At 34.6% G+C, this 23,546-nt stretch overlaps 1 protein-coding gene and 2 non-coding genes across 3 annotated transcripts in view; 1 reads left to right on the top strand and 2 right to left on the bottom strand.

Annotated features, from left to right (window-relative positions):
• TEX11 (testis expressed 11) overlaps positions 1-23,546 on the top strand; it is a 203,933-nt gene that overhangs the window by 157,731 nt on the left and 22,656 nt on the right. Inside the window, exons 26-28 of the mRNA XM_027534571.1 lie at positions 13,459-13,608; positions 15,232-15,340; positions 16,293-16,413. Of these exons, the coding sequence (XP_027390372.1) occupies positions 13,459-13,608; positions 15,232-15,340; positions 16,293-16,413 (380 nt within the window). The remainder of the gene's footprint in view (positions 1-13,458; positions 13,609-15,231; positions 15,341-16,292; positions 16,414-23,546) is intronic.
• Positions 14,504-14,573, bottom strand: LOC113888285. The gene has a single exon (XR_003509921.1). It is a non-coding gene; the product is annotated as a small nucleolar RNA U2-30 (small nucleolar RNA).
• Positions 14,716-14,795, bottom strand: LOC113888286. Its single transcript, XR_003509922.1, has one exon. It is a non-coding gene; the product is annotated as a small nucleolar RNA U2-19 (small nucleolar RNA).

Below are 23,546 nucleotides of genomic sequence, written 5' to 3'. Positions count from 1 at the left end.
GTTTGTCATAGCTCTCCTTCCAAAGAACAAATATCTTTTAATTTCATGGTTACAGTCACCATCCACAGTGATTTTAGAGCCCAAGAAAATAAAATTTGTCACTGCTTAGACTTTTTCTCCTTCTATTTGCCATGAAGAGATGGGACCAGATGTCATGATCTTAGTTTTTGAATGTTGAGTTTTAAGCCAGCTTTTTGACTCACTTTCACCTTCATCAAAAGGCTCTTCAGTTGCTTTACACTTTCTGCTATTAGAATAGTATCATCTGCATATCTGAGGTTGTTGATATTTCCTCCAGCAGTCTTAATTCCAGCTTGTGATTCATCCAGCCTGGCATTTTGCATGATGTACTCTGCATAGAAGTTAAGTAAGCAAGGTGACAATATACAGCCTTGTCATACTCCTTTAACAATTTTGAACCAATCAGTTGTTCCATGTCCGGTTCTAACTGTTGCTTCTTGACCCACATACAGGTTTCTCAGGAGACAGGTAAGGTAGTCTGGTATTCCCATGTCTTTTAGAATTCTCCACAATTTGTTGTGATTCACACAGTCAAAGGCTTTAGCATAGTCAATGAAGCAGAAGTAGATGTTTTTCTGGAATTCCCGTGCCTTCTCCATGATCTAATGAACATTGGCAATTTGATCTCTGGTTCCTCTGCCTCTTTGAAACCCAGCTTGTATATACATCTGTAAGTTCTCTCTTAACATACTGTTGAAGCCTAGCTTGAAGGATTTTGAGCATAACATTGCTAGCATGTGAAATGAGTGCAATTGTACAGTAGTGTGAACATTCTTTGGCATTGCCCTTCTTTGGGATTGGAATGAAAACCAACCTTTTCCAGTCCTGTGGCCACTGCTGAGTTTTCCAAATTTGCTGGCATATTGAGTGCATCACTTAACAACATCATCTTTTAGGATTTGAAATAGCTGGAATTCCATAACTTCCACAAGCTTTTTTCATAGTGATGCTTCCTAAGGCCCACTTGACTTCATACTCCAGGATGTCTGGCTCCCCTTGCCTTTCTCTTCTCTTCTTTCCTCAGCTATTTGTAAAGCCTTCTCAGAAAGCTACTTTGCCTAGTTGCATTTCTTTTTCTTTGGAATGTTTTTGGTCACTGCCACCTGTACAATGTTTTTGAACCTCCATCTATAGTTCTTCAGGCACTCTGCCTACCAGATCTAATCCCTTGAATCTATTCATCATCCCCATTGTATAATCATTAAGGATTTGATTTAGGTCATACCTGAACAGCCTAGTGGTTTCCCTTACTTTCTTCAATTTAGCCTGAATTTTGCAATAAAAGAGTTCATAATCTGAGCCATAGTCAGCTCCAGGTCTTATTTTTGCTGACTGTATAGAGCTTCTCCATCTTTGACTTACGAAGAACATAATCAATCTCATTTCGGTATTGACCATCTGGTGATGTCCATATGTAGAGTCATCTCTTGTGTTGTTGGAAGAGGGTGTTTGCTGTGACTAGTGTGTTCTCTCAGCAAAACTCTGTTAGCCTTTGCCCTGCTTCATTTTGTACTTCAAGGCCAAACTTGCCTGTTATTCCAGGTATCTCTTTATTTCCTCCTTTTGCATTCTAATCCCCTATGATGAAAAGGACATCTTTTTTTGGCATTAGTTCTAGAAGGTCATCATAGAACTATTCAGCTTCTTCAGCATTAGTGTTTGAGGCATAGACTTGGATTACTGTGATATTGAATGGTTTGCCTTGGAAACGAATAAAGATCATTCTGTCATTTTTGAGATTGCACCCAGTACTGCATTTTGGACTCTTTTGTTGACTATGAGGGCTACTCCATTTCTTCTGAGGGATTCTTGCCTACAGTGTAGATATAATGATCATCTGAATTAAATTCTCCCATTCTCATCCATTTTAGTTCACTGATTCCTAAGATGTTGATGTTCAATCTTGCCATCTCCTGCTTGACCATGTCCAATTTACCTTGATTCATGAACCGAACATTCCAGGTTCCTATACAATATTGTGCTTTACAGCATCAGACTTTACCTTCACCACCAGACACCAGACACTGAACATTGTTTGCGCTTTGGCCCAGCCACTTCATTCTTTCTGGAGCTATTAGTAATTTCCCTCCACTCTTCCCCAGTACCTCATTGGACACCTTCTGACCTGGGCAGCTCATCTTCCAGTGTCATATCCTTTTGCCTTTTCATACTGTTCATGGGGTTCTCTAGGCAAGAATACTGGAGTGGGTTGTTATTTCCTCCTCCAGTAGACCATGTTTTATCAGAACTCTTCACTATGACCCATCTATCTTGGGTAGTCCTGCAGGGAATGGCTCATAGCTTCATTGAGTTACACAAGCTCTTTCACCATGACCGGGCTGTGATCCATGAAGGGGAACAAGGAATATTCAGTTCAATTCAGTTGCTCTGTCATGTCCGACTCTTTGCGACCCCATGACCCACAGCACGCCAGGCCTCCCTGTCCATCACTAACACCCGGAGTCCACCCAAACCCGTGTCCATCGATTCAGTGATGCCATCCAACCATCTCATCCTCTGTTGTCCCCTTCTCCTCCTGCCCTCAATCTTTCCCAGAATTTGGGTCTTTTCAAATGAGTCAACTCTTCTCATCAGGTAGCCAAAGTATTGGAGTTTCAGCTTCAACATCAGTTCCTCCAATGAACACCCAGGACTGATCTCCTTTAAGATGGACTGCTTGGAATCTCCAAGGGACTCTCTCAAGAGTCTTCTCCAACACCACAGTTCAAAAGCATCAATTCTTCAGCACTCACCCTTCTTTATATTAGTCAGCCATAAAAAGGAACGAATTTGAGTCAGTTCTGGTGAGGTGGGTGAACCTAGTGCCTGTTATACAAGATAAGTCAGAGAAAAATATCATACATTAATGCATGTATATGAAATTTAGCAAAATGGTACTGATGAACCTATTTGCAAGGCAGGGATAGAGATGCCGACATAGAGAACAGACTTGTGGACACAGTGGGGAAAATATAGCGCTTTGGACGAATTGAGAGAGTATCATTAAAACATATACATTACTGTATATAAAAAAGATAGCTAGTGGAAAGTTGCTGTATAACACAGGGAGCTTAGCCTGGTGCTCTGTGACAACCTAGAGGGGTGGGATGGGGTGAGGGGTGGGAAGGAGGTTCAAGAGGGAGGGAATATAGGTATACTTTTGGCTGATTCATGTTGTTGTATGGCAGAAACGGACACATTGTAAATTGTAAAGCAGTTATCCTCCAGTTAAAAATAAATTTTTAAAAAAGAAAAAGGACATTAGGTTAAAACTAAGGGAAAAATTAAAGAAAAGAATTTGTTGTTTCATCTAGGAAATCTATAATTTGTTGGCATACAATAGTTCATAGTAATCTCTTGTAATCCTTTTTATTTCTGTAAAGTCAGTTATAATGTCCCCTCTTTTGAAGCCTCTCTTTGAATTACTAGGATCTGATTATAATAATGAACTTCTCTTATTGTCAGTGTAGCTAAAATTTTGTCAATTTTTTAAATCTCTTCAAATTGTTGGTTTCATTGATTTTCTCTATTTTTCTATCCTCCAATTCATTTTTCTCTGCTCTTTATTATTTCACTTCTCTAGTAGCTTTGAATTTGTTTTGCTCTTTTTTCTACTTCCTCATGGTTTAAAGTTGTGGTATTGCTTTAAAATTTTTCTTCCTTTATGGATGTTTATAGTTACAAGTCTTCCTTTCAGTACTGTTTTTACTACATCCCATAAATTTCATTATGTTTTGTTTTTGTTACCAACCATCTCTAGGTATTTTTCTAAGTTCTCTTGTGATTGTTTTTTCTTTTGGCCCAATGCTTGTTGTTTAATTTCCACATACTTGTGACTTTTCCAGTTTTCTTTCTGTTATGGATTTCTAGCTTCATTCCATTATGGTCAGAGAATATACTCTATGGGATTTTAGTCTTATTAAATTTATTGAGACTTATTTTGTAGCCAGATATATGGTCTCTACTGGAGAATATTCCATTAGCACTTGAGCATAAAGTGTTTTCTTCTGTTGTCGGATAGAGTATTATATATAACATCTGTTAGTTCTAATTGGTTTATAGTGTTGTTGGCATCCTCTTATTTCCTTGTTGATCCCCTATCTACATATTCTATCCATTTTTGAAAATTATTCATAAAATGTATGATTTATGTTTATCTGAAGGTAAAAATATACTAGGAACAGAGAAGACAGTCAGAAATCTCCAGGAACTGCCCATAAAGAGTAAAATTTCTGAAATTTTTATATTAATATTTTACCTATAAAAATTTAACGTAGAGAAGGCTAAGCATCTCTTCTGATTTTGAAACTCTTCTCATGCAACTCTTAGCAATAGTAACCCATCAAACAAACCTAATTACTTCTTACATTTCCTCTCTTTATGAGGAGAAAGGATGAATTTTTGCAGTTTTCCAGGGGCCCTTTTGGGAATCTCAAAGATAATTTTAGTTTAGAAGATATCCTGAAAACATTGTTTTATATTTTCTATATTTGGGATGTGACTTTTCAGGGCAGAACTAAGAGTTGTTAGAGGCAGTTGGGCACTTGATTAAAATACAATTGTGGGTGCCTGAGAAACAGTACTTGGTTACCCATCTAAGCAAAATGACAATAACACATTTACAAATAAGTGTAGAAAATAACACAATTCTAAAGAACTTTAGCTCTTCAATAAATTAGAAAACTTTTTTCTTAATCTTTTTGTCATTAAATGATCAAAAATAACGACATCACAAAGATAATAAAGATCAAAAAATTATTCTGGTAAAACACAAAATCTGCTATCTAGGTAGATTACATACAAGGCAAAGAATAGACTTGTAGTATAAGTGAAACCATCATTTAGTAAACTAAGGAAGCAAGCCCATCAAAAAAAATCAAGATAACTTTGCTCCATTTTAATACATTACAGAGCTTTATTTTAGACTCAGGTTTAAACTAGGGCAAATGAAATTTACTTTCCAGATTTGTCCTTCATTATGCTCTTTTATATTCTTGAACAAACTGACAACCTTTTAGGGGATCTGCCTGTCAAAACTAGCTTTATGAAAAGACTAAGACAGTTTTTCAGAGGCTACATGATGTGTGATACTGTAATAAGATTGGATGCAGAAGAAAATACAGAATCTAGCTATTTCTGTTAAGTCAGGCATTAAGGAGCTTTTCAAAACTGTGAAACAATCTTCTCATTCATTTTTTAAAATTTTGTTTATGGATAATTGCTTTACAGTATTATGTTGGTTTCTACCAAACATCAACATGAATCAGCCATAGGTTTACCCATGTCCCCTCCCACTTGAACGTCCCTCCCACCTCCCTCTTCTCATTCACTTTCAAAATACAATTACTTTTTAATTGACATTAACACACAGTGACTTCATCTCAAATTAATTCAATCAGGAAATATATTTAAATTTTGTTTTAATTTCTAAAATGGTAAATATCAATAGTTATAACCTGCATATGAAAAATCTCTTTGATAAGTTTTTCAGAGTACATGGGGGTCCTGAGAACAGAAAGTTTGAGAACCACTGATTTGGGAGTAAACTGCATTTTCCTTTAAAAACAAAGGCATATATCCATTTGACGCTATTGCTCATAATATAATCTCAACCACTTGTTTTAATTGTACTTTTAACCAAAATAATTTTTATTTCAAAGAGAAAACTTAGGTGTAATTGAGACCCATCTCTCACTCACTAGTAGTGTAGCAGACTAGCAGAGTTCATGAACACACAGCACAACTTTCTCTGACTACCTTCATCCCTTTTAAAGAGGAAAAATGAACACATTCTTTAACCCAAAGATATTGCCTCTCTATAGCATATAAAAATAAGAAACAATAGTATATAAACTTAAAACTATGCTTAGTAATGAAAGTATTTGGTTTTACTGAAAAGTTATCTTGGTATCTATTATCCATTTATTAACTCAATGTAATATCAGTTTAACATTTTAAGTGAACTAAATATCTTAAAGTTTATAGTATTTTTCTTGATTTTCTAACTGTTCTAAGTATAATTAATTTTGGGCTTCCCTGGTGGCTCAGTTGATAAAGAATCTACCTGCAATGTAGGAGACGTAGGTAAGATGTTGGTAAGATCCCCTGGTGGAGGGCATGACAACCCACCCCAGTATTCTTGCCTGGAGAATTCCATGGACAGAGGAGCCTGGCAGGCTATAGTCCATGGGGTTGCAAAGTCAGACACAACTGAAAACTAACACAACAACAAAAAAATTAATTTTAATGAAGTTCAAGAATATCCAACTATGTCAATAATTGCATTAAATATAAATGGTATAAATCAGAGGTCAAGGCACTTTTCTTAAAGGGCCAATAATATTAATAAATATTTTAGGCCAGCAGGCCATAGGGTCTCAGACACAGCTACTCAACTCTGCCATTACAGGCAGGAAAATAGACATAGATAATATTTAAACAAATGGACATGACTCTATTCCCATAAAACTTTATTGCCAAACAAATGGCCAGCCCACAGACTGTAGTTTGATCACTTGTGATCTAAATACACCAATTAAAAGATCAAGAAAAGAAAAAAAGAATATAAGATTGGCTAAAAAATCAACATCAACTGCATGCTGTCTATAAGAAACTCACTTAAATATGAATATATAGATAAGTTAAAAATAAAAGGAACTGAAAATGATACACTATGCAAACATTAATCAAAAGGAAACTGGAATGCCTATATTAATATCATATAAGACACTTTTTTTTTAATATTTATTTGTTTGACTGCCTCCAGTATTAGTTGCAGAACACAGGATCTTCATTATGGCACGCAGAATCTTTCATTGTGATACGCAGGCTCTTCATTATGGCATGCAGGCTTCTCTGGTTGTGCACTGGCTCAGTAGTTGTGCCACATGGACTTAGTTGCCCTACTACATGTGGGCTCTTAGTTCCCTGACCAGGGATTGAACCTGCATCCCCTGCATTGGAAGGCAGATTCTTAACCACTGGACCATCAGGGAAATCCCCAGAAAAGATGCTTTAAAACAAGGAATATCACTAGGGATAAGGAGGGATATAATGAAAAAGTGATCAATTAAGCATGACAACATAACTATCCTAAATGTGTAATTTACCTAATGACAGAACTTGAAAATACATGAAGCAAAAGCTGATAGAACTGAAAGGAAGACTAGAGAAATCCACCCTGTGGTTGGAGACTCCAGTATACTCAGTAATCAGTATAATAAGTCAATAGATACTCAACAAGGGTGTAGAAGACATAAGTAATACTATCAGTCAACTTGATCTAATTGACATAGAATGCTCTACACCAGAATACACATTTATTTTCAGATGCATGTGGATCATTGAACATATACCACATTCTAAACCTAAACAAACCAGAAAAGGGTTAAAAATATTAAAATATAAAAAGTATTTTCTCTTACCATAATGGAATTAAATGATAAATCTATAATATAAAATATATGTATGGTTTATATTTTTATTTCCAAATATATATTTGGAAATGAAATAACATACTTCTATGCAAACACTATGCAAACATTAATCAAAAGAAATGCCTGTATTAATATCAGATAAGATACTTTATTTTTTAATATTTATTTATTTGACTGCCTCCAGTATTAGTTGTAGAACACAGGATCTTCATTATGGCATGCAGGATCTTTCACTGTGATACGCAGGCTCTTCATTATGGTATTATGATATAAAGAGAACATGTATCAACATAATTAAGGCCATTTATGATAAACTCACTCATACTCAACAAGGAAATAATGGAAGTCTTTTTTGTAAGACCAGGTACAAGACAAGGATGCCCTTTCTCACTACTTCTGTTTAATGTAGCATTGGAAGTTCTAGCCACTGCAATCAGACCAGAAAAAGAGAAAAAAAAAGCATCCAAATTAGAAGGGAAGAAGTAAAACTCACTACTTGCAGATGAGATTATACTGTATAGAAGAAACCCTAAATTCTTCACCAAAAAAACTGTTAGGACTGATAAATGACTTCAGTAAAGTTGCAGGATATAAAACTAATATACGGAAATCTGTTACTTTTCTATACACTAATTATGAACTATCAGAAAGATAAAGCAAGAAAACAATCCTGAATAAAATCACATGAAAAGAATAAAATACCTAGGTTACTCTGAAAACTATAAAACATTGATGAAGCAATTTTAAAATTATACAAAGAAATGGAAAGATTTTTTCCTGTTCTTGGATTGGGATAATTAATATTGTTCAAATGTCCATACACCCAAAGTGATCTACAGATTTGAGGCAATTCTTATCAAAATACTCATGACATTTTTCACAGAACTTGAATAAATAATCCTAAAATTTGTATGGAACCACAAGAGACCCTGAACTGCCAAAGCAATCTTGAGAAAAAAGGACAAAACGGGGGGTATCATGCTCCCTGACTTCAGACTATGCTCAAAGCTACAGTAATCTAAACAATATGGCACTGCCAAAACAACGGACACACAGATCAATGGAACAGAATAGAGAACCCAGAAAGTAACCCATACACCTCTGGTCAGTTCATCTATGACAAAGGAGTTAAGAATATACAATGGAGAAAAGACAGTCTCTTCAATAAGTGATGCTGGGAAAACTGTACAGCCACATGTAAAACAATGAGATTAGAACATTTCTGCACACCAAATACAAAAATAAACTAAAAATGGATTAAAGGCCTAAATGTAAGACCTAAAACCATAAAACTCCTAGAAGAGAACATAGGCAGAACACTCTGTGACATAAATTATAGAAATATTTTTCAAATCTGTCTCCTAAGGCAAAAGAAATAAAGGCAAAAACAAATAAATGGGGTGTAGTTAATCATAAAAACTTTTGCACTGCAAAGGAAACCATTGACAAAACGAAGAGACAAACTATGAAATGGGAGAAAATACTTGCAAAGGATATGATCAATATATACACAGCTCATACACTCAGTATAAAAAAAAAATCTCAATTAAAAATGGGCAGAAGTCCTAAACAGACATTTTTCCAAAGAAGACATACAGATGTCTAACAGGCACATGAAAAGATGCTTAATACCACTAATCATTGGAGAAATGCAAATCAAGACCACAGTGAGATACCATCTGATACCTGTCAGAATGGCTGGCCTCAAAAAGACCTCAAATAACAAACATTGGTGAAGATGTGGAGAAAAGGGAACCCTTGTACACTGTTGGTGGGAATGTAAATTGAAATTCCTCAAAAAACTAAAAATAGAACTACCATACTACCATGTAATTCCTTCCTGTGTATGTATCTGGAAAAAAAAATTCAAAAAGATACATGCACCCCAACGTTCATAACAGGATTATTTAGAATAACCAAGGTAGGGAAGCAACCTGTGAACAGATGAATGGATAAAGAAAATGTGGTGTGCATAAATGTGTGTGTATGTGTGTATATATACACACAATGGAATGTTGCTGTTGTTTAGTTACTAAGTCATGTCTGAATCTTTTGTGACCCACATGACTATAGCCCGCCAGGCTCCTCTGTCCATTGGATTTCCCAGGCAAGAATACTGGAGTGGGTTGCCATTTCCCTCTTCAGGGGATCTTCCCAAACCAGGGATCAAACCTATGTCTCCTGCATTGGCAGGTGGATTCTTCACCACTGAGCCCACAATGGAATATTATTCAGCCATTAAAAAGAATGAAATCTGCATTTGTAACGTGGATGGACCTAGAGAATATTACACTAGTGAAATAAGTCAGACAGAAGAAGACAAATACTCTGTTATCCCTTATATGTGAAACCTAAAAAAAGTAAACAAACCAATGTACATAACAACAGAAATGGACTCACAGATATAGAGAACAAACTAATGGTTACCCATAGGGAAAGTGAAGGGGGAGGGGGCAATACAGGAGTATGGAATTAACATGTACAAACTACTGGTGGATGCATGTTGATGTAAGGCAAAACCAATACAATATTGTAAAGTAAAAATAATAATAATAAAACAGACAAGCAGCAAGGATGTATTGTACAGCACAGTGAAATATAGCCATTGTTTTGTAATAACTTAAAATTGAATGTAGCCTGTAAAAATATTGAATCACTCTGTTGTACACCTAAAACTAACAATATTGTAAATCAACTATGCTTCACTTCTATATCTTTTTATTAAACTTTTTATTTTGTATTGGAATATAGCCAATTAACAGTGTTGTGATAGTTTCAGGTGGGTAGCAAAGGGACTCAGCCATGCATATATATATATCCATTCTCCCGCAAACTCTCTTCCATCCAGGCTTCTACATAACATTGAGCAGAGTTCCCTGTGCTATACAGTAGGTCCTTGTTGGTTATCCATTTTATTTTTTCAGTTTTTTCTTTTTAAAAAAATTATTTAATTTTAATTGGAGGATCAATGCTTTACAGTATTGTGTTGGTTTCTGCCAAACATCAATATGAATCAGCCATAGGTATCCATATGTCCCCTCCCACTTAAGTCTCCATCCCACCCCTCTAGGTTATTACAGAGCACCTGATTTGAGCTCCCTGCATCATACAGTAAATTTCCAGGGGCTATCTAATTTTACATATGATAATATATATTTTCAATGCTACTCTCTCAATTCATTCCATTTCCCCACCCCACCCCCATATCCACAGATCTGTTCTCTCTGTCTGTGTCTCCATTGCTGCCTTGATGATAGGTTCATCAGTACCATCTTTCTAGATTCCATGTGTATACATTACTATATGATATTTGTCTTTCTTTTTCTTACTTCACTCATATAATATATAACAGTGTGTACCTGGCCATTACAAACCCCCTATCCCTTCCCCCCATCCTTCCCCCTGGCAATCATAAGTTTATTCTCTAAGTCTGTGATTCTGTTTCTTCAGGTTTTTTTTAATGTCCTTTTAAATAATCAAATGGATCAAAGATAAATTCATAGAGGAAGTTAGAAATAGTTTGAAAGGAAGTAAATGAAAACACAGCATATAAAAATTTGGAGGTACAGCTAAAGTAGTGTTTAGACAAAAGTTTGTAAAATTAAATGTCTCAATTAGAAAAATATCTTAAATAATCTAAGCCTTCACCTTAAAAAACCAGGGAAAAATGATCAAATTGAACCAAATTAATCAGAATGAAAGGAATAATATAAGCAGACGTCAATAAGATTTAAAACCGGAAACAATTGATAAAATTGATGAAAACAAAAGCTGTTTTGTTGTTGCTGTTTGTCAATGCAATTGAGAAACCTCTAACCAGGCAGATCAAGACACAAATTAACAATGCCAAGAATGATAGTGTAGACATCACTGCAGATCCTACAGACATTACAAAAAGATAACAAGGGGATATTCTGAACAAATTTATGCCCATTAATTTGAAGGGTTAGATGAGACTCACAAATTCCTTTGAAAGTCAAACTACTAAAACTCCCACAAGAAGAAACAGATAACCCATTGAATTCAAAGTCTAACAGATTTTAACCAAGTGAGATTTGTCCTGGTTTCAACATTATAAACTCAGTTAATTCACCATATCAACAGATTAAGTGATAAGATTCAATATCCATTTATTATAGAAACTCTCAACTAAACAGGAATAGTAGGGAAGTTCCTTAACCTGATAAAAGCCATCCATAAAAAATAAAACCTACAGCTAATGTCATTTTAATGATGAAAGACTGAATACTTTCTCTCTAATGACGTAAACATTCAGAAAATGTTCAGAAATTCAACATTCAGAAAACGAAGATCATGGCATCCAGTCCCATCACTTCATGGGAAGTAGATGGGGGAACGGTGGAAGCAGTGTCAGACTTTATTTTTTTGGGCTCCAAAATGACTGCAAATGGTGACTGCGGCCATGAAATTAAAAGACACTTACTTCTTGGAAGGAATGTTATGACCAACCTAGATAGCATATTGAAAAGCAGAGACGTTACTTTGCCAACAAAGGTCCGTCTAGTCAAGGCGATGGTTTTTCCAGTGGTCATGTATGGATGTGAGAGTTGGACTGTGAAGAAAGCTGAGCGCCGAAGAATTGATGCTTTTGAAGTGTGGTGTTGGAGAAGACTCTTGAGAGTCCCTGGACTGCAAGGAGATCCAGCCAGTCCATTCTGAAGGAGATCAGCCCTGGGATTGCTTTGGAAGGAATGATGCCAAAGCTGAAACTCCAGTACTTTGGCCACCTCATGCGAAGAGTTGAGTCATTGGAAAAGACTGATGCTGGGAGGGATTGGGGGCAGGAGGAGAAGGGGACAACAGAGGATGAGATGGCTGGATGGCATCACTGACTTGATGGACGTGAGTCTGAGTGAACTCCGGGAGTTGGTGATGGACAGGGAGGCCTGGCGCTGCGATTCATGGGGTCGCAAAGAGCCGGACACGACCGAGCGATTGAACTGAAGGACGTAAACAAGTCAAGAATATCTAGTCTCACTACTCCTGGTCATCATCATCCTGGTGGTTCTAACCAACGCAATAAGGCAAGCAAAATAGTGAGAAAAGATGTGTAGAGTGAAAAAGATAAAATAAAACTATATGTATTTGCAGAGGACACATAATTCTCTTTATAGAAAGTCCAAAGAATCTACCAAAAGAGTTATAGGAACTAGTAATGAATTAAGCAAGTCACAGGATACAGGTCAATATTCAAAAGATGGTTATAGTTCTACATGCTGTCACTGATGTTCAGTAATAAAAATAACAATCAGTAGTGATAGAAGTCAAAATAGTTGTTAACTCTGCAAGGTGGTATTAACTGGAAAGGAGCACGAGTGTTGGAAGTGTTCTTTATCATGATTTGGGTAGTGGTTATATGGGTTTTAACAGACATAAAAATTCACTGTTTTAAGATTTAAAATTCACACTTTTAAGATTAATATACTTGTTTATTGTATATATGCTATACCTCAAAACTTTTGAAAATGTTCAGTCTAATAAGGGTGATTGGAAACCAACTTACATAGTATGATATATGCCACCTGATACAAGATTCTGCCCATGGTAATAACCAAGAAATAAATATTACTGACTGACTAAGTGAAACAGTTTGGAAACTTTCCCTTACTTAGTTGAAAATAAAACTACAGTTGTTTTATATTTCACTGGACCTTCTGGTTAACTCAGTCATTAAAGTAAGGCAGGCAAACATTATATTTGAATTAGATAGCAGCAGGAGTTTTCCAGGCTATTTAGAAATATCATGGCAATAATTTCAGGAAATGTAGACAACTTTAGCGAATGCATTTCAGGGTGTGAAAGTATTGGTAAGTTTATAGATTTACAAATGTAAAAGATATATCTAAAGGAGCTGAGATAACCTCAAATTGTAAGTAGAATTAATTTTCCTCAATAGGAAAATCTCCCCAGAAGAGAGTAGAATAGCAGAGAATAATGAAATGTAATCACAGAGAATGTTGCGTTTTTGCCTCTTTCTTAGGGGACTTCTCAAGAGATCCATGCGAGACGTTGCTTATTCTGTATGAGTTTGAAGTGAGAGCCAAACTGAATGACCCATTACTGGACCACTTCCTGGAACCAGTGTGGGAACTACCTACTTTGGAAAGTAAAGCATTTGAAACAATGGCAGGTAAGAGCTAAATTTGTTTTTGGAAGGCTGGTACCCATTTAAATCATACTACATTTTTCTTTCTTCTCTCTCTCCTCTCTTTCATCCAGGTGGGAAGCAATGTACCCCCATAGAACTTTGTTCTCCTTCTCTAATAGCATTCTTGAACTATTCTGTATTACAATTATTTGTGTTTATCTTATTCTTTATATGAAATTATAAGCTCCTTAGAATCATGAATAATAATTACTTACATTTGTTGTACTTATAAACCCTAACCATGTGCATTGCTCATAATGGGTACTTATATTTATTTTGTGTAGAATCAAATAATGTAACTACACAATAGGGATAGTAGCTCAAACTTAAGAAAGTTTTGCTCAGCTAGCTAGAAATAGATAATCACCTGCTTCACTAATCAAAGGTGATATAATCTTATTTATTAAAGTGTACAGAGAAATATTGGTGGTATTTTTAACATAATCGCCAACCTCAAATTTTTCGTTGGGCTATAAGTGGTATTTGGGGACTCAGCCTCTGTGGGGATATACTGCAAGACATGGCCTAATTATCTTCCCTTTATATCTTTCACCCTCCTCAGGAGCCTGTATATGGCTAGTAAAGGTATTGGATAGCCCCAAATGTACAAGAGTCACATTTGCCTTTCCTTGTCTTGCCAAGACAGAATTTCTAGGAGCATGGAGCTGGTGGTGTATACCTTATAGCTATGTGATGGTGACCACTGCTCCTTGTATAATGGAACTCCAATTCTAGAAGCCTGGTGAATGCATCTAGAAGTTTTGAGAGTTTTATCTTTGATATGTATTCTTATGCCAAGGGTTTCCTGTTTTTAATATTAGATAGAAACAGTATATTGTAGTAAAAATCTAAGTGTTTTTTTTTTTTTCATTAATTCTGAGCTCAGATCAAGTGTAGAAATTTTCATAGTTATAAAGGTCTATAGTAAAACCTTTTCATCATTGCTCAGAACGGATCAGCATTTCATATATACACACCCTCAGTCCACTCTCATTCACCCACCAGTAAGTTCTCAATTATCCACTGTTACCTTTACAGATGCACACACACATGCCCACCTTAATGTTTTAAAAACATTTTTCTTTTGCTTTTTGGAACTATAAAGACCATGCATCTGGTAAACTAAGAGGTTTTCTGATGTTCAGATTTGACTACTTTCATTATTGATCCACTTCAGTAAAAGCAGATCGTGGAGAATATAAATGTGTTTTTGATTAGTACCTTTTTACTGATCTGCTTTCTGTTTTTTCTTCATGTGCCCCTCCTTCACTTTGGTTCATAAGATTATTATTTCGCCTATATAACTGTGTGCTGAGTCACAGAAACAGTAGGTTCTCTGTTGATGTTTACTGGGGGGCGGGGGGGAAATACATATATATATATATAACCTAGTGATCCTACCATGTTACTCTGCCCAGAAAGTAGAAACTATCTCTGAAAGCCACCACGGGTTCATCATATTATGAAATTCATTTTTGGAATTTCGTGTTTGTTTTTGTATTTGTTTCCGGTCAGTTTCATTAGAGAAAACAAGTTGTAACCTAGGATGAAAACTCAGTGGATGAAATTATGATGTTCACAATCTTTTTGCTTTCCTTCTTGTAGCATTGGCCATGGAAATGCCTGCATGCTATCCTTCTATTGCTCTGAAGGCCTTGAAAAAGGCTTTGTTTTTCTACAAAAGGAAGGAATCAATTGATGTTGTGAGATACAGGTTGGTAAATATAATTCAACATGGAATCCTAGCTTTTTGATAGCCAAAAGTGCTATAATTAGTGTCCCATTTGTTATCAATCATACTCAACTGGTGCAAAAGATGATTGGGGTACTCTTGTAACTCCTGGACTAAAAAGTCCTCAGCCCGCAGAACAGCTCCACATTTAGAGTTGTGTTACAGACTGAGGCAAAGGTGAAGGAATCTGGTTGTCCCAAAGGAGAAAAAGAAGGAGAAAGTTACTTTTGTGAGTCTTTATATATAATAAAATTATTGATTAAGTGTCAGTACCTTTCTTTTAGTACTAAATATGCCGATTGTACAGAAAAGTACAAAGATTAATATAACAAGCACCAATGTATCCACTGCTCAAATTTAACGGACACTAACATTTTGGCACATTTGCCTCATATTTTTTTCTAAGCACCTTTCTTTTAAGGACCAATAAGTGCTGTACATAATATAAAATAATATTTATTGGAGATTTTATGTTCTCTATTCCCAATATGCGGGGAAAATAGATATTGTGTGATTTTTCTCTGGAAAACTTCATAACAGTCTTCCTTTTCTGAGACATGAGAGACAGTTCTCCTGGAATTATTCCCAGTTTAAATCCAATTCCCTTTCCCCATTTGAGAATGTAATGAGATGCTTTAAAGTGCATGTAGATTAAACCAGCTCATAAAATATAGTAAACAGACACAACTCCTTAGTTCAGGAAACTAAAAAAAAAGTGAAAGACAGCCATAGGCATAATAAAATGAAGGATTGGTCAGCCCCTTTTATATCTTCAAAAATCTGTCGTTGAGCTTGGAGGCCAGATAAAATGGAAGGAAGAACAGACGTGTTTTGAAGCTCTTAGTCTGGGATGAGGTCCAGATTTTACTTGTCTCAGCCATGAAGTCAATGATTTCTTTCCTTATGGGATGAGTTTTCTCTTTTTGATTTTCAGCCAATGTATGCACAGCTTGGTTAACCTCTTAGTGCCAGATGGGGTGCCGAATACAGAACTCTGTCCCATGGAAGAAATTTGGGGCAATTTTGAAGATGCTCTGATCTTTATTAGCCAAACCGTAAGTCAAACAATATTAAACTTTAAGCTAATTTTAAAGAATTGAGTTTTCTTGTGTGTTAGAAATTACATAGAATAATGCTTTTTGATATGAGTTTTATGGTGAATAAATTCACTTTAAAATGTGGTTACATACTATAAAATTTCCCTGGGTTTGTGAAAAGTAAATATTAATAGTTAAAAGTAGAAAATTTCTAATACAAGTGTACTATGGAATAAGTCAAAGTGTACCATCTGGCATTTTTAATTATTTTGCATTTTCAAATGTGGTAGAATTGTTATTTCCTTGTGATCATACTAACTCTGGAAAAGTTTGTTGTTACTCTGCCACTTCTGAGATAGGTAATAGAGTGGAAGGAACACTGAAGACGACCTGTATTTTAGTCCCTCCTCTGCTGATTTTCTCTTCAGTGCAGGTTTAATTCAGTAATTTTCAAATTAGCTTTATTAAGATGTAATTTACATACCATAAAATTCACTCATTGTTTGTGTATAATTCCATGATTTTTAGTAAATTTATGGTTATGCAGCTGTCACCATACTCCAGTTTTAAGAGTATTTCCATTACCCACAAAGTTTCCCATTGCCTGTTTGCAGTTAATCCCTGCTTCCATTTTCAGATCCAAGGAACCACTGATCTACTTTTTATCTCTATAGATTTTCTCTTTCTAGATACTTCATATAAATGAAATCATACTTGTGACCTCTTGTGTCTGGCTTCTTTCAATTTAGCTTACTGTTTTTGAGGTTCACCCATGCTGTAGCATGTATCAGTAATGTAAAGGAATGGCCTTTTTATTGCTGAATAAATAGAATACTATTCTGTTGAATCAGTATGCCACATTTTGTTCACTAGTTGATAAATACTTTGTTTCCACTTCATGGCTGTAATAAATAATGCTACTATGAACATTTGTGGGTAAGTCTTTGTTTTCAAGGGTTTTCAATTCTCTAGAGTATGTGAATTAATGGGTTATATGGTAATGCTCTGTATTTAACTTTTTGAGGAATTGCAATCTGTTTCCCAAAGTTGTTGATCAATTTTATGTTCCTATCAGCAGTGTATGAGAGTTCTAATTTCTTTACATCCTTATCAGTGCTTCTTATTGTCCATATTCTTTTATTATAGCCATCCTACTGGGTATGTAATGGTAGCGCATTGTGGTTTTTATTTGAACTTCCTTGGTAGCTAACACTGTTGATCTTTTTTTCATGTGCTTATTGACCATTTGTTCTTTGGAAAGATACCTATTCAATTATTTTCCCATTTTTAAAATTGGATTCTCAGTGAGTTTTAAGAGTTCTTTATGTATTCTAGATACAAATCCTTTATCAAATATACTGTTTGTAAGTATTATCTCCCAGTCTCTGGCTTGTCTTTTCATTTTTTAGTGGCATTATTTAAAAAGCAAATGTTCTGAATTTTGATGAAGCCCAATTTGTCATCTTTTCTTTTATGGGTCATGTTTTTAGTCATGATAAGAAGTCTTTGCCTATTCCAAAATTACAAAGATTTTCTTCTATTTTTTTCTTGTAGCTTTTATACCCTTATTTCATACATGTTGGTCTGTGATTCATTTTGAGTTAATTTTTGTTTATGGTGTATGAGGTAAGGGTCTAAATGGTTTCTTATTTGTTTGTTTTTGCACAAGGTTATTCTTCCTCTGCTGTTTGACTTTAGTTTTCTCATGTAAAATGGAAATAATACTTTCTCTTACTCCTACACTGAGGTTCTAAGGATCAACTGAAATAATAATATGTGTTGTGAACTTTAGCAGCTCATATACATGTAAGGTAGTATTGGTATTGTAAGGGAGCTATAAAATATTAAGAAGGTTAAATGGCCTGCTTAAAGTCACACAAAAAGTCATTATTTGAGTCCATGTTAATATCCAAGGATCCTGACTTGCCCAACTGCTTCTTCATATACAAATGTCTGCAAACCACAACAGATGGTGGAATAATATAGCAGGGTGACAACCTGGTACAAACTAGCATCGTCTTGCAGAAACCCAGAATTTTGGAACTATGTAATTATGGCCAGTGTGAATTTAAGTTTAAAAAAAAACTTCAGCATTGAACATTTTGGAGATACATACATCTTTTTTTTTTCCTCATCTTAACTTCCTTTTGGAAGAAGAAATAATTTAATTTCTAAGCCATGAGCCTCATCTGGACCTTCAGATGTGTTTGCCATAGTAACGAATACAAACTAAAATTAAATTGTACTATAAATTCAAATTGATCAATTTCCATAGTCTCTATATAAGGTCAGAACTGCTCTGAGCATTTTGTTTTTGCCACTTTTATTCTGTCTAATGTATTACTGTTCCATCTCTCTGACTCTTGAATTGCCTGTTAGGTTAATATTTTTGTACTTTTTTGACCAGTCTCCCACCATAATTGTTAATTCTCTAAAACGTGATGGAATAGTTAGCTTTTTATGCATATATTTAATAACCCTCTATCTCCTTATATAGTATATGTTGGTTTTTACTGTTTGATTGAATGTGGTGTGCACCCCTTTTGTTTTAAATGCTTGGGAAAAAAATTTGCCCTTGTTTGACTTTTCTGACGACCAGTCACTCATTCATTATTTATTAAGCAGATAACCTTTATCAAGTATGTCCATACAGTGGCAAAATGGCTGTTGCACAAACATAAAACCTCAGGCCCACAGTATCATGTTTTACATTTTACAGTGCATTCTTACATCCATTATTTCATTTGACCACCCCACCCTCAGTAATTCTATGAAGCAGGCAATACGTATTATCCTTGATTTACAAATGAGAGAATTTTTAAGATTCAAAAATGTCAAGTTACCAATTTGCCTAAGTTTGTACGACTAGTGAATGAAAGAATTAGAACTGTCTGACCTCAATTTCAGAACTCTTTCCATCAGAACACATCTTATTTATTTATTTGCTCTTGCTAGGAATTTCAGTTCAAGTTGGTATTTAGTATACTTTGTGCCTAGCCCTATATCCTAAAGATTTTCTCCTCTTTTTTTAAGCTTTATGTTTTACATTTAAGTTCATAATACATTTCAAGTTAATTTTTGTGTGAGTTGTGAGATTTAGGTTGAGGTTCATTTTCGCTTACGATATCCAGTTGTCTTAGCACCGTTTGTTGACAAGGCTGTCTTTCCTCCATTAAATTGCTTTTGTACTTTTGACAAAATCGGTTGGATATACTTATGTGAGTCTGTTACTGGGTTCTTCATTTTCTCTATGTGTTAATCCTTCTGCCAGTACCATACAGTCCTGATTACTATAATGTCTTAAAAGCAAGTAGAGTGATTGCACCAACTTTATTGTTCTATTGCATAATTGTTATAAGCTGTCTAGTTCCATTGACTTTCTATATTCATTTTAGAGTAATCGTCTCTAAATCAACAAAAATTCCTCCTGGGATTTTGATAGGAATTGCATTAAACTGTATTTGATTCCTAGGACTGCTGTAACAAATTGCCACAAACTGGGTAACTTATAATAGGAGAAATTTATTCTCTCACAGTTCTGGAGGCTAGAAATCTGAAAATCAAGGTGTTAGCAGGGTGTACTCTCTCCATAGGCTCTATGGGGAGGATCCTTCTTTGCTTCTTCCTGTCTTTTGGTGGTTGCTGTCAAACCTTGGCATTCCTTAGCTTATAGATTTATCACTCCAGTCTCTGTCACCACATGGCATTCTCCCCATCTGTCTGTCTTTCTCTTTTTCTCATAAGTGCACATCCATTACTGGATTAAGGGTTCACTCTACTTCAGTATGATCTCAACTTAATTACATCTGTAGTGACCCTATTTCCAAATATGATCATATGATGGAGGTACCAGGAAGGATATGAATTTGGAGGGGGAGCTACATCCAACCTGGTACACTATATATCAAGAATTGACATCTTAAATTATATGTCAGTTTTTAAAAAGAGTTGATGCCTTTATTATATTGAATCTTCCAACCCATGAACAGGATATGTCTCTTCATTTATTTAGATTCTTTATTTCTTTCATCAGCATTATATAATTTTCAACATACAAATCCCATATATGTGTTGTTAGATTTACATCTAAGTGTTCTGGGGGTTGTGTGTTGGTTTTTTTTTTTTTTTTTTGAGTGATTGTAAATGGTGTCCATGTGTTAATTTCTAGTATGAAGAAATACAATTTATTTGAAGATTCTTCAGGATTTTCTGTGTAAACAACCATCTAATCTTCAGATAGGGATGGTTTTATTTCTTACTTTCCGATCAATATGCCTTCTCTTTCCCTTTCTTGCCTTATTGCACAGACTAGAACTTTCAGCACCATGTTAGTAAGAGTGATGAAAGTGGATATTCATCATTAAGTATAATGTTAGCCATAGGATTTTTGTAGAGGCTCTTGATCAAGTTAAGAAAGTTCTCCCTTATTCCTTTTTTTCTGAGTTTCATGAATGAGTACAGAATTTTGTCACATGCTTTTCATTTACCAATTGATATGAGCATGTGATTTTTCTTCTTTAAACTGTTAATATGAGGGGTTATATTGACTGATTTCAAATATTAAACCAGCCTTGCATTGTTGGAATAAACCCCACATGGTCATAGTGTAAATTCTTTTTATATATTACTAAATTCTGTTTGCCAGCATATTGTTAAGTTTTTTTTCCCCTATATTCATGAGGGATATTGTTTGGTAGTTTTTACCTGTACAGTCTTTGGTTTTGATATCAGAATAATACTAGATTCATAAAATTTAATATTTTTGGAAAAGATTGTGTAGAATCTATGTCAGTCTTTTCTAAATGTTTGGTAGAACTCTGCAGTTTAGCTAGAGATCTTTCCAAGAGTTTTAAAACTACAAATTCCATTTCCTTAATAATTATAGAGCTGTTCACATTATCTATTTTATATTGGATGATTTATGGTAATTTATATTTTTCAGTGAAGTGACCTGTTTCTTCTAAGTTGTCAAATTTAGGTGTATAGACTTCTTTGCATTATTATTCCTTTATTATTATTTTGATGCGTGCAGTGTCTGTAGTGGTATCTACTGTTTTGTTTCTGATGTTCATAATTTAAATCTTCCCTTTTTTCTCTGTCATTCTTGCCTAGAGTTAGTAAATTTTATTCACCTTATCAAAGCACCATCTCCTCCAATGATTTTTCTCTACTTTGTGTTTTCAGTCTCATTAATTTATGCTCTTATCTTTATTATTTATTTCCTTCTACTTGCTTTGCATTTAGTTTGCTCTTCTTTTCTAGCTTCTTGAGATGGGAACATAAATTAATTTGAGATTTTTCTTCTTTTCTAATATATGCTTTTAGTGCTGTAAATTTCCCTTACTGTACTACTTTAGCTGTAGCCCACAAATTTTGCTATGTTGTATTTTCATTTTCATTTAACTCAGTGTATTTTTTTAATTTCCCTTGAGACTTCCTCTTTAATCCATAGATTACTTTGAAATGTATTGTTTAGTTTCTAAGTGTTTACAGATTTTCCTATTATCTTTCTGTTATTAAATTCTAGTTTTGTTCCACTGTGGTCAGAGAACACAACTTGTATAATTTCAGTTATTTAAAATGTTTGAGATTTTTTTATGGCCCTGGATATGATCTAACTTACCAAATGTTCCATGGGCACTTGAAAAGAATGTGTATTCTGCTGTTGTTGGGAAGAGTATTCTATAAATGTTGATTAGATCTCTCTGGTTAATGGTGTCACCAAGTTCTTGTATATGTTTCCTTATTTTCTGGCTAATTGTTCTATTATTTGTTGAGTAGACATGTTGAAATATTCGACTTAAAGTGTGAAGTTGCCTAGCTCTTCTCATGCTTACTGGTTTTTGCTTCATGTATTTTGTGACTCTGTTATTGGATTCATACACATTTATTATTGCTATGTCTTCTTTGTGGATTTCACCTTTTATCATTGTATAATGTCCCTCTATATCATGAGTAATTTTCTTTTCTCTGAAGTCTATAATGACTAATATTAATATTGCAGCTCTTTCTATCCTTTGATTAATGTTTACATAATATACCTATTTCCATCCTTTTACTTTCAGCCTTCCTATTTGAAGTAAATTTTTTGTAGATAGCATATAAACAACATGTTTCTTTCATCTACTTTGCCAATCTCTCTTTTTTAATGTTCCCTTTTTTATTAAAAGTTTCAGGTATACAACATTATAATTCAACATTGGCATATACTACAAAGTGTTTACCCCAAAAAGCATAGTTACCATTTATCACCATACAATTGACTCCTTTTGCCCAATTCCCAGTGCTCTTCCCCTCTGGTAACCACCAGTATAATCTCTATATCTATGAATTTGTTTTGTTTTTATTTTTTAGATTCTACAAATGAGTGAATAACCACCAGTATAATCTCTATATCTATGAATTTGTTTTGTTTTTATTTTTTAGATTCTACATATGAGTGAAATCATAGCATATTTTTTCCTTAAGACTCATTTAACATAATATTCTCAATACATATTATCACAAATGGCAAGATGTATTATTTTTTATGGCTGAATAGCATTACATTGTGTCTACATGTGGAATGCTACTCAGCCATAAAAAATAATAAATGCTGCAGTGAACATGGGGCACATATATTGATATCATTTTTAATTATTGTTTCATATTCTTGGGATAAATTCCCAAAGTGGAATAGTTGGATAACATGGTAGACCTATTCTAAAGTTTTAAAATAATCTCCATACTGTTTTCCATAATAACTGCACATTCCAGCCAACAGTGCCCAAAGATTGTCTTTTCTCCATGTGCCCTCCAACACTTGTTGTCTTTTTGATAATAGCCATTTTAATAGATATGAGGTAGTATCTCATTGTGATTTTGACTTTCACTTCTCTAATGATGATGTTGAGCATCATTTTCTGTGCCTCTTGGGCATCTGTATGTATCCTTTAGAAAAATGTCTACTCAGGTCCTCTGCCCATTTTTCTGTTTTGTTTCGTTTCCTCTGCCCATTTTTAAATCAATTGTTGTTGTGTTTTTTTTTGAGTTGTATGAGTTGTTTATATAGTTTGGATATTAACCCTTTATCAGGTATATGATTTATAAATATCTTCCCCAATTCAGTAGGTTGCTTTTGTGTTTTGATGATGATTTCCTTTACTGTGAAG

The sequence above is a fragment of the Bos indicus x Bos taurus genome, chromosome X (assembly GCF_003369695.1).
Source record: "Bos indicus x Bos taurus breed Angus x Brahman F1 hybrid chromosome X, Bos_hybrid_MaternalHap_v2.0, whole genome shotgun sequence".
NCBI lineage: Eukaryota > Metazoa > Chordata > Mammalia > Artiodactyla > Bovidae > Bos > Bos indicus x Bos taurus.
Note: the sequence above shows the minus strand (reverse complement) of the source record. Positions and strands in the feature narration are given on the sequence as shown.